Here is an 11958-nt window from a genome sequence, read left to right as displayed (position 1 = left end):
GCCCCCCCAGCAGCCCTGGGAGGTGGGTGCTGCCCGGGCGCTTTGTCCCGGCCTGGGTCGTTGTGCCCGGTCTTGGGTTTTTTTTTCCCTTTCTCTCCATCCACGGCCTCGCAGCTGCGCTTACGGCAGGGTCTGAGGCTGCAGTGGGAAATGTTGTTTCTGCTGGCAGCGGGCGAGCTGCTTCTCGTTGGCTGCCCCCAAAGTGATGGTTATCATGAGATAAAATAATAATAATGATAATAACTTTAAAATGAAAATAGTAAAAATAATGAAAATAGTAAAAATGATGAAAAAATAAAATGAAAATGATGAAAAAATCAAGAAAATTAAAATGACGAAAAAGAAGATGAAAATGATGGGAAAATAAAATAATGAAAATTATGAAAAAAGAGAATAATAAAAATGACAAAAAAGACTAAAAAAGAAAAAAGATAATATAAGAAAAAGAAAATATAAAAAGAAAAAAGGAAATGATGAAAAAAGAAAAAATTATGAAAAAGAAAATGATGAAAAAAATTATGAAAATAGTAAAAGGGTGAAAATGGGGAAAAAAGACAATGATGAAAACGGTGAAAAAGAGAAAACGATGGAAATGGTGAAAGCACTGAGAAAGCTGCGAATGATGAAGATGAAGATGACGAAGGAGAGCAGCCCGCGATGCTGCTGCCGCTCCCGTTCCCCCGCCTGGTTCGGCGCCCGAGCGCGGCGGCGGGAGCGGGAGCAGCTCCCCGGGTCGGGGGGCCTGGGCCCTCCGGGGGCGGGGCGGGGGCGCGAGCGCAGAGGCGACTGGCCGCGGCGCGGTGAGTGGCAGGCGGCCCCGCCCCCCGGCGCGGCGGGCCCGGCAGTGCCCGCAGCCCGCAGCCCGCCGCTCGCGCCGCCGCTATGTGCCGCGGGGCCGCCGCGCTCCGCCGCCTGCTGCCGCTGCTGCCGCTGCTGCTGCCGCCCGCCGGGCCGCCTGCCGCGGCGGGGGGGGAGCCAGGGACGGCGGGGGAGCCCGTGGAGTACCGCGACCCCTGCAAAGCCGGTAGGGGAGCGGGTGGGATGCAACTCCGGGAGAAGTTTGCGGTGGCGGGCAGGTGGCACCGCCGGGCGCTGCTCGGTGCCCCGCCGGCACCCACCCCGGCCGGGACTCCCCCGGCACCCGTGCCTCCTCCCCAACCCCGCCGGTGCGGGGGTTCCCGGCCGCCCCCCAGCCTGGCCCCCGTGCCCCGTTAGCTGCGGGCCGCGGCACGGCGGGGGCTGAGGAGCGGGGCCGCCCCCGCGCCCCCCGGCCCCGGGCTCCCCCCACCTGTTACCCGGGGAGGCTGAGAGCGGGCGCTGCCGCCGGTGGGGCTTTGGTGTGTCCCGCCCCCCCCGCAGCTTTCTCTGTGCGTCTGTGCAGCCGGTTGGCAGCTGTTTGAACCTGTCCCGGGGTCCGGTCCTCGGGGGGGAAAGCAGGAGGCGGCGGGGGGCACCGGGCCGCCCCGGCCTCTCGCGGGCAGCCCCACACCGGCCGCCCCCCCGCCGCTGCCCGGGTGCAGGCTCCCGCATACCTCCGGAGCCCCGGCGGCGCCCGCTATCCCTTTTCCCCAGTTTTCCGTTCCGCTGTTAGACCGCACTGGGCTGCTCCCGAGCCCGCTGGGACCCTCCTCACACGTTTGGTTTCTCCGAGAGCTTCTGTCATCCCTAATATCTTCATTCGAAGGGGATGCGACCCCCGGGTTCCCTTTGGAAGCGGGGGATGGGGCACTCCCGGTGTGCCTCTTGCTCCTCTGGGATCCGCGACCGTCTTCCGAATCGCTTCGCCGCCGGGAATTCAGTGGTCGGTGCCTCGTCAGCCTTGTTCCCTTTATGGATAACTTTGCACGAAGTCCTATTTTCTTAATAACGCAGGAATCGAGAAAAGGAAGGAGCCGGTGTGCGGTGGCCTTGGTCTGCCTCGAGCCAGGGCTTTGTCCCCCGGCACTCTCCCCGCTGTCCCCCGCTGTCTGTTGCGATAGCCTCCCGTGTTATCAGCTCCCTCCTGGCTGCTTGTAGGGGACCCGCAGCAGTATCTGCTCACAGAGACGAGCTCAGCCAAGGCGGCGTCTCCCAGAGGCCCCCTGCCCAGCACAGCTACTTGTTTAACTGGCCTCGCACGCGGGCTATGCTGTGTGTGTGGCTTTTATTGCAAAATTCAGCGCGGTCCTCTTCACAGAGTATTTTTTGCAAGAAACATTCCCTTGATCTAACTCATCAGTGATTTGATACGTGGTTTGGTGGCTTTTTAAAAATTCCTTTTAGTCAATATGGGACCCAGCCCACCCAAACCTGCTTTACTGTCTTTGTGTCTCCTTCTAAATGGTAATGAATCCGTCTCTCTCTCTTTCCAGTGAAACTAGTTGTTAGAGATACGGCTATGGCTCAGACCTGGAGAGCTGCAGGTACAGTGCTTTGGCCTTCCCATCGGAAAATGTGTTATCCTTGTTTTGTCCCCAGAAAGTACAGCATCGTCTCTGGTGTGCCCTGCTTGCACTGGGGACCGTTGGGTATTCCTGCCAGGGCAAGCACGTGGAGGGTGAGGAATGCTCCTTTATGGACCACGCAGAGAACGTTTACTTTATTTGACTTACCTACATCAGACAGGAACTTGTGGCAGGACAGGGGGAAAAAAAATTATTTCCCCAACGTGGCGTTTACCTGCCTTTGCTGTAAGACCCTTTCTCTCTGCTGTGGTCCCCCATCTTCCAGGCTTTCTGCCTCCCACTTCTGCACGTACACAAGAGCCTGGACTGCCGATGGCAGCCTCCCTTCGTTGTGTGCCTTTACCTCCTCTCCTGGTGGGCAGAAAAACCTTCTCTGCGTTATTCCCATCAATTCAGTTCAGCCAGGATCAGGGGCAGAAATTCTGACTTCTCAGCGTTTGCCTCTAATACTTTTCCAGTGTCGTCTTCCCAGTGGAAAGGGAGGGCTGAGCGAGAGCTCTGGAGGGCAGGCGGTGCTTTGCTGGAGCCTGGTGCCTTGCTGGCATTTCTGGCAGCGCCGCACACGCCTGGCTGTGGTGGGGGCTGCTGGCAGCCCTGCCCGGTGCCACTCTGGCTTTGCCCCAGCCCGCTGGGCGCTCGGCACTGCCCCGTAAACCTGCCGGTGTTGCCCAGCCTGTGCGGGTGTGGGGCAGCACGGTGCCCTCTGCTGCAACCGTTTTCACCGGCGAGCACCGTTTCACTGGCGAGCACTGTTACTGGTTTTCTGAAGTTTGTCTTCTGCAGAAGAAAGAGGCACTGGCTCTTTAGGTCTGTCCTGGCTGGCTGTGCCTCCTGCCTCTCTGGTCCAGTTTCTCTCCATGTGGGCTCTACCAACCTCAGGCGCAGGGCATTTTGAGGACAAGGCACTCCTTACTCGCCACCCACCTATCCCGGGGCCCTGAATGGCTCTGGTTTTTAAAGTCAGCCCCAAAACAAAGCCAGCAGGACTTGTGCCATGTGGACCCATGTTAGACCCTGCCTCCCTGTGTCCCCTTGCCTTGCCTTTGCAGTCTCCCTCCTCTTCTAGGACTAGACCATCCACAGAGCTAGGCACATGTTCGCTGCTGCAAACGCCATCCCAAAGGGTCAGCTCAGCCAAGATTAATGAGTGAAGACGTCCGTTTCTGTACATGAGAGGAGGTGAAGACACCTCTAGTGGAGCCACCCCTCCAAGACTGGCGATGTCAGGGCTGTTGGCGAACACCTGTGCAGGAAACCCCTTGTGCTCTGTCCCCGATGTCCTGTAGCAGCGACAGCTCATCTTGACTTCTCTGGGCCTGGGTTTTGGGACAGCGTCAGTCTGTCTAGAGGCGTGACCGGTGAGAGGGCGATGGTGGCAGGCCTGCTGTGAAAAGCTCAGCTGCCCAGCGTGTTTTGTGTGGGAAAGTTTTTGCTGGTTTGTGGAAGCAGAGCTGGCACTGTGAGACTTGTGGTGGTGCCCCCACTGCTGCTGTGAGTGTGGGCTCCGGTGCAGTCTGGTGCCTGCGGGCTGTATGCAGGCTCTTAGCCCGTTGCAAAGACAAACTGCTGCTCCACTTTTACATACTTTCCAAAGCTGTTAGAACTGTAGTGCTTTACTTCTTTTTTGCTGCAGGCTAATGGCGGTGACCCAGGGGCCATGATGGATTTAGGCCTGGCAGGTTGTGCAGTGAGAGCTTGCCAGTTCTTCACCCCTGCCGCGCGTGCCCTGAGGTCAAGTGCAGGCTGCTGATGGCTGGGAGAGAAAAGCCTGGCACACGCTCCTCTCTGCTGCGTCAGCTGAGGGGTAAGGATCTCTAGCGGTGGCGCAGGACAGACGGCATGGGGCAGCAATCTCCTCAGTCGCTGCAGCTGCTGGGCTACTGGTGTAAAAGGTGCCCAGTTAGCAGGGTTTGCATCTGATGGGCTGTAACTCCACTGCTGCTCAGCCCCTGCAATCTAGCTGTTCAGCAGTTCCTTTTCCTAACCTGTGTCTGCTTCCCTGCCCTTTTGATAGGGTGGAAAGAGGGGAAGATGCCCAAGTGGCTGGCAAAGGGGCAGCTGAGGCAGGGCAGCCAGGTTGATTTGCCGGGGCAGGTGACAGTGCTGATGCTGCCAGGTGGCTTTTGCTGAGCATTGCAGCTTATTGGGGCTTTTCAAAGGGAACAGTACAAAGGTTTCTGCTCGGATCTGCTCCGTTACATGTCCGTAAGCCCGGCATGTGCGTTGGATAGATCTGCTGCTTGGAGGGTCCAGCTAAGGATGCCCAGGCCAGGGTGCCGATCTGAGGGTGGCTGCCTGACAGGCAGGCAGCAGCAAGAGCTGTGGGTGCTGGTGAACAGAACAAGTGCATCCTTCTGGGGCTCCTCAGGCAAACTGGAACCAAAGGAATTAAACAGGCTGTAATTTGTTCGGGTAGTTATTTTGGTGCAAGCTTATATGAACTTTAATTTGAGGTGAAGAGCAGAATCTCTGAGGTTCAAAGTGACCTCTGGAGATGGTATAGGCCAACTTAAGTCAGCAGCGGGAAGTGGGAGACATAAATGGGAAGGAGAGCTGGGTGACTCATCCCGTGGATGTTTACAGCTCCATGACCCCCTTCCCTCCAGCAGCAAGCCTGTGACGAGGCTCTTTTCCACTTGCCAAATCAGCAGGTGTGGAGAAAAAAAGCTGCGATTTGCTCTCAGCATCTTGGTTCCTGGGAACTTTGGCTCCTGGCATGGTACCTTCTGTCCTTGGTGAGCTGCAGGTGCAGCACTGCTTCCCAGGGCCTGGCATGTCCCTTGGTAGCTCATCTTCCAGGGTGGGGGCTGCTGGGGGTGTCCTGTGTTGGAGCCCCCTGTTTCTGCCTGCTTTTGGTGAGGCCATTTATTCTGCTCTGACACCTTGTGTCTGCACACCGAGGAGCCTGGCCATGGGCCAGCCTGCACGCCTCGACCCCCGTGCCAAACGGGTGATGTGGTGCTTCTCTTCCGCACAGGCGTTGGTGTCAGGAGAGGGCAGATCTGCCTGCGGGGCTGTCTGCTCCTGAGGCCGGGCTCTGGCTGCCTCAGCATGTCCCAGGTACCCTCCAAGAGGGTTTGTGTGGCTGGGGAGAGCCAGAGTGATCAGGGATCACAGGTGGATACAAATAAGCCGTGCAAGCCAGTTCAGCTCCTTTCCGCGAGACTTTGATCAGAGAGATGGCTTTTGCTGGGGGTGGGTGCTCTAGAGCAGGTAGAGCCCAGCGTGGGGAGGCTGCGGAGTGGGAGCAGGGGGGATGTGCTGGGGGATAGCACCTGGAAAGGGAGTCAGTCTCTATGGATTTTGTGGAGTGTGTAGAAGGGGAAGAACGGGGGCAAGAGGTGTGAGGGGGTACCATTAGGGAGCTGAGCAGCAGTCCCACCTCTCCCATTTCTTTATCCCTAGAAAAGTTGTTAGAGAAGCAGTTTGGCAGCGATGATGCAGCTTTTCCTGCCAAACCACAGCTCCTTCAAGTGTGGATGCTGCTTGCCCAGCTGTAGGGTACCACTGTGCATCCATGTTCCTTCTTCACCTGCTGATTTGATCCACCGGCTTCTAAATGCCCCATGCCAGGGGTCTTGTGCCCTGGGTGCTGTCCTGAGCAGCTCTCACAGAGGGACGTAAATAGCACTTGGCTGTCGTCCTGTCCCTCCGAGCTCCCCCCGGTACAGGCACAGCGCCTTCCATCTGGGAGGAGCAACCCAGTTTGGGTGGCGGTGCAAACATCTGAAGTGGCGTGCAGACATTTCTGCGGGCAGCTGAGGAATTAGCTGTTAGGATCTGACAGCCTTGAGGGGGGGATCAAATGAGAAAAGGGAAGAGAGTATCTGCAAAGTCCAGGTGGCTCGGCTATTGCTTCGGTTTTGAGGGGGGTGCTGGTGGGATTTTCTGTGCTGGAAGCACAGGTCGGTCACCTTAGCAGGGCAACTTGAAAGCTCTTTGTGGGCTGTGGTGTGGGTCCAGCCCCCTCAGCTCTCGGTGAGGGTGCTCCTGCAGGCTCACAGGTTCCTGCTTGGTTTAGCAATGGTGGGAGCACCGGCAGGGCACGAGCCAACCTGCCCTTAGCCTGGGAATCCCAGAATCTCATCTTCATCTTATGGATTTTCCATAAAGCTTTGAAGCCTGTGAGCTGGAGTGGAAAGCCCAGGTGAGCTGCAGTGCAGGTGCCTCTGAGGTGATGGAGGTGGGAGCCCAGGGTTTACCCAAGGGCAGTCCACCTGGCGGTGGCAGTGCTGGGAGCCGAGTCCTGCTCTCCTGACATTAGGAGCCATGTAGGCTTCCAGAAAAGAAAGTTTCTTTCATTCTTTCTTTGCCACCAATGCTTACACGTGTGCTTTGAGAGAAGAGTCTGGGGCATAACCCAGTCGGTGGGCTCCTCGCTCCTGCTGCAGACATTTAGGGAGGAAGGCAAAAGCTCTCGCCAGCAATGATCCCCCTGATGTTTTTCCCCCAGTCGGTTGCAGGAAGGGTTAAATGCTCGAGGAGGAAGTTGACTGAGACTTTTTGGGTGGTCTGGGAAAGAATGAGAGAACAGACTATCCAGTCTTTAATTTACCTGCTTTGGCGGGGCGAAGGCAGCTGCAGAACGGAAAACAGGTGGGCGAGGGCTGCTGGAGACACTGCCTTCACACGCGTCCAGAGATGCAGCCATTTGCCATCGGGGTGACTGTGTTTTGCACTGAGGTGGAGCTGCAGCAGAAGCTTCCTCCTCAAAGGAGAGGTTTGAGGTGGCTTTTATTTTAACCCTAGCCAAACACAAGCTAATAATGGCCATGGCTTAAAGAAAAAATAACTGCCAACCATTTTCTTGCAGCTGAGATTCCCCAGTAGAAAAGCTGTTGGCCTGGGGAATTCGAGAGCAAAACTTTACAGTCGCTGGGGAAAAGAAGCACTTGAGATCCGGGTTGGCAGTCTTTGCAGCATTTAGCTGTCTACGCGGGATCTGACAAAAACATGCTTGGTCTTTGACGGTTCTTAGGGTGTGCTGGCTCTGCATGAGATACAACACTGAGTGCTACACCTCCACCTTGGCATTTAGCAATAGGCAGGACAAGGGATGGGCAAATTTAGGACAGCAGGCTTTTTTTCACCCCCCTAAATAAGGCTGGTAGGGTGGGGAAGAGGTGCTTGGAGGTGTAATGGATATCTCTCTGCGAAGACCTTGTAGAGTTTTTATGAGCTGTGCTCACCGGTGTCTGCCCTTGCCCGCAGCCTGCACAGGTGCCATCAGTGAAGCCTGTTGCTTCCCCAGGTGTGCTGGGGCACCATCAGTAACTCATACAGCCCCAGACCAAGGCATTCAGGAGCTGTGCTGCAGGTCTTCTAGGCTTCAGAACTCCACAAAGCTGAGGATTTTGGTTCGAGGCACTTGTGTAATTATATTCTACCTTTGCAGTTGTGCTCAGAGCTTTTATTTTCTTCCTGTCCTGACCTCCTGTGTAGCGTGCCTGTGCCTTGCTGGACGGCTGGCACAGGAGCTGGCTGTGTTCTCCTGGTAAGCCGCCTCTCTCTCATTGCTGAAGCTGTGCCGGTGTGTGTCTGGCAGGGGAGCGGCTGCTGCCCCAGCCTGGGGAAGAGCTGTGTGGCTGCTGATACCGCTGCAGCGTGTTCAGGCTCACGCGTTCGTACTTGGGGAAACTGCAGGCGCTGCGTGCCTGATAAGCTGGGTTTTCTAGTCTCCTTTCTCCAATATATCCATTTCCCTTTTTTTCCCCATTGCCTTTGCTGCAGACCATTGGGCTCTCTGCCTGCTTCCCTCTGTGTTTCTGACCGATCCATTTCAGATGTTCCCCCGTCTCCCTTTCCCTGAAGCTCTCTCCGGTCCCTGAGGATTGCTCAACTCCTTCTCTGCTTTCTGCCCCAGGTGTTCTGCGATGGCGATGCTTTCTCCCCCAGGCTGTGGGGCAGCCTCTTGCCTCTCCCACCCCAGCAGTGGCTCACGCTCTTCTCCCCGTGGTCAGCAGGTTCCTCCACCCACGCTCCTTTAAGAGCAGCTGTGCACCCTGCTGCACCTTTGCCTGCTGCGCACAGCAAGCCCGTTCTGTGCGACAGGCGGTTTGCTGACACGGCTCGGGTGCTGTGCCCCTGTCCCCTTCCCTTGAGAAACCAGGGGGAAACAGTGGGGCTGGCTTCTGTGAGTCAGAGTCCAGAGCTGTCTGTGCCAAGGAGCTGGTGCTGACCTGCCAGGGAGGTCTGTGTGTGCTTTCTGGAGACGGTCAACCTTGGGAGGGAGTATTGCAGGTCCAAACCTGCAGGAAAACTGCTTCCAGCCAGTGCTGAAAAGCACTTTAGCTGCACAGAAAGGATGGATGATTGAGCAGAAACTAGCTGTTTTGTTTCAACTACTAGGTCTTCTGGTTTCCTTTGTTTGGTGGTTGTTGGTCCCTCATCGCTGTCCCCCCTGCTTTGTTGTAGCTGAGCTCCCAGAAATGCTGATCTACAAGGGCGCCTGTACTTTGATGTTCAGATCCACTCTAGCGCTTCCTGAACAGGAAGGTTCCCTGTCAATAGAAACTGCTTGAATGTGCAAGGAAGTCCTTGATTAAAGAACTCTCAATGATTGATTGCTCTTTCTTGGCCAGTTTGTGTCAGCCCAGCTTGGAATAGAGAGAAATCTTTAGCTGCGTGTTGAGAAGGGAGCCCACACAAAGCCCCAGCGCTGGTAAATCACCCTCTGGTTTGACTGATACAGACTGTCAGAGACCCGCAGCTGCTGCTGGCCCATGAATCAGCTCAGCTTTAGACCTGAGCGGAAATTCACATCCTCTCTAGTCATTTTGTATTCGTGCAAATGTCAGCACCCAAGCAAAAAGCATCTGCTTAACCTCCCCATCCACAACCCCCAAAGCTGTCTGCAAAGCAAACCGCGCTGTGGTTTGGAGGTAGAAGTCCAGGGCTGCTGGGTGTTGTGGCTCCTCCTGTTGGGAGTTAGTGCTGGAGTACAGTTGAGTCCCTCTGTCTCCTTATCAGAAGCTGGTTGATGGGGTCCTGCAGGGTGCTGAGAATTACCTTTCTCCACTTCTTGTGCCATAGCTGGGGGTGCCACCCGTCTCCCACTCCTCACCAGTGTGACTTTGAACCTGGTGTTGCCTGCAGATAGTGTTGCCTAACCAGCAGCGTTCTCATTTGCTCAGAACTTTGGCAAAATGAGCTGTTTGGGCTGGTATTTTTGCATGCGGCGTTTCAGGTGAGTCCTGCTGGGGGTTGCTTATTGATTTTGGAGATAGGGGTTTGGAGGAGAGAAGTTTATTGGCAGGCTGTGCCTTGCCCCCCTCCAGCCATGAAGGAAGGTCCTACCTGATGGAAGGACCCAGCCCTGCCCCAGGGGCAGGTGCCTGTTGTGGAAGTGGAGGAATATCCACACTGAGATGTGTGATGGCAGGATGCTGCGTGATGAAGGTATTGGTTCAGTAAGGCATTTGCTTTAAAATTCTCCAGATGTAAAAACAGTTAAATACACCGGACTTGCAAAGTCAACCACCCCTTTTGCAGAGATGCCAGCGTTTGGTCTGCTTGCAGAGGGTGGGTGGTGGGTAGCAAACGAGGCAACGGCTGCAGGAGAGGATTGGGGAGCAGCATGGCTGAGCGGTGCTGGCATCAAGAGGCTCCAGACTGAGAAACAGCAGCTGGTAAATGACCCTGGCAGGCAGCAGGGGAACCTAACACACCAACCTCTGAGTTAGTTAGCCTTGGAGAGGATGGAAATCAGGCACCTGCGCTTCCCTTGCTGAGTGTCTTGGGCCCAAGCAGAGCGGTTCCTTGGGTGACCTCCTGCCAGCAGCTCAAGCTAGATGTGGGCAAGGGAGCGATGAAACAGCAAGGCTCTGCACTTCTTCCGTGGAGCCTGTCAGTGGGGCTCCAGCCAGAAGAAACTGCAGTTCAGAGCTGACGCACCTGCCTTTGGATGTGTTTGATGCTCTAGGTGTAGTTCAAGCTCCTGCGGTCCCCAGAGCTTGTACCTGGCCATTGTCCAGCCGCTTCTCTCTTGGTCTGCCCGCTGCCTGTGCGCTCCTGACACCAGTGAGGCACAGCTCTCCAGTTAAAAGTGAGTTTTGAGAAATTTTGGCCACGGGGCCAAAGCTTTCGTGGCTATTTGTACCATTATTTGACTTCTGGTGCCATCTGGTTTTCGCGGTCCTATTGCAGTTACTGGTACTGGCGGCCCACAGACTATTTTGTTTTGCTGGTGCTGGCACCGCTCAGGTGCTCCGACCCCTGGGGCTGGCCCTGGGGTGGCCTCTGGGGCTGTTTTTGCCCGGGGAGTGAATCCTGCTACGCGCTGCGCTGCTGACGTTGGAGGTGCATTTTGTTCCGTGACGCTCTGAGCTGCAGCTGGCCTGCGTAGCAAGCTGCTGATGTGTTGTGCGGTTGACCGCTGCCTGTATTTAATCTCTAACCTTTGATTGTTCTTGAAAGCTTGTTCTAAGGATTGCATTCCCACCCACACTGCTCCTGTGACCCCTTCCATTTCCTGGGTGTCTAACTACAGAACAGAAAAGATTCATTAACCTGGCAAGTAACCTCTTTTTATGGGGGAAGTGATTTTCTGTCACGCTCTGTTAGATCCTATTGATTTCTGTTTTTCCCCTCTTTGGCCTCTTCTGCCATATATTCTCTTCTTTGTCATGCTTCAGTAGGAAGGTGATATGTGATATGCTGGGGTTGGTGGGGGGTTTTTTTGGGTTTTTTTTTTTGCTGTTTCCTGGGCAGAGAGCTGGGGTCTCCTAAGGCCATTGCTGAAGTGCCCAAGTCTCTGCCTTTTCTTGGAAAACTTTGTTGTCAGGGTAAACTGGTGGTTAGTAATGGTGTGTTGACATAAGGAGCAAAACCTCCTGGCTGCCCTCTTTCTTTCTTGATGTTGAGAAGAGTGTTTTCTGTCCTTTTGCCTATTTTGCCCATTGTATAATCCCTCGTCCCCTGGCAGAGGTGTGATGTGTTTGCTGTGGGGTTTGCAAGCACGTGTGAAATGGAGACCCTCACAGCACCGAGTGTGCTTGTTCTTCCTGTCCTCCTGGGCAGCGGCGGTGGCTGGGTGTTGATGCTTTTGTGGTGCCTCTGTATTTCACAGCTACACCTCTGCTTGGTGTGAGATGGAAAGAGCTGCTGGGTCTGGGCTGTCCCACTGGCTTGTTGTTGTGGAGGTGGTTTGTGGCAAGTGTGAGGGGCAGAGGCACATCCTTGGAGCTGGTTGGGAGGGCATGGGGGTGTCCCCTGTTTGTTCTGTGCAAAACCCCGCACAGGCAATGGGGACAGTGTTTTCTTCCCAACAAGTTCCCCTCCTCCTGTGCATGTTTGTGTGTTCCTCCCTCTGGACAGTCATCTTCATGCTAATGCTGCTATTACAAAGATAAAATATTACAAAGGTAAATGCTAAATGCGTGCCCTCTGAGTGTGATGCCTCAGTTCTGAGAAGGCTGTTGCTCTTTACCGATGTATTTGATTTTTAGACAGAGCCTTTCTGTGGTTCGAGGCAGGTATTTCACCAGTTGCAGAAATTGTTTTCCTTCCAGAAGTA

The 11958-nt window shown here is 55.1% G+C and overlaps 1 protein-coding gene across 5 annotated transcripts in view; it reads left to right on the top strand.

Annotated features, from left to right (window-relative positions):
* The first annotated feature begins 855 nt into the window (after positions 1-855).
* TLL2 (tolloid like 2) overlaps positions 856-11958 on the top strand; it is a 92763-nt gene continuing 81660 nt past the window's right edge. For 3 of the 5 annotated variants that reach the window (XM_056352185.1, XM_056352183.1, XM_056352182.1), the window contains exons 1-2: positions 856-1024; positions 2352-2402. In XM_056352185.1, coding sequence (XP_056208160.1) covers positions 883-1024; positions 2352-2402 — 193 coding nt within the window. In that variant the 5' untranslated portion in view covers positions 856-882. The remainder of the gene's footprint in view (positions 1025-2351; positions 2403-11958) is intronic. The other 2 variants (XM_056352186.1, XM_056352184.1) reach the window with 1 other exon arrangement.

The sequence above is a fragment of the Falco biarmicus genome, chromosome 9 (genome assembly GCF_023638135.1).
Source record: "Falco biarmicus isolate bFalBia1 chromosome 9, bFalBia1.pri, whole genome shotgun sequence".
Lineage (NCBI taxonomy): Eukaryota > Metazoa > Chordata > Aves > Falconiformes > Falconidae > Falco > Falco biarmicus.
The sequence above is the reverse complement of the archived record's forward strand: the minus strand, read 5'-3'. Positions and strand labels throughout refer to the sequence as shown.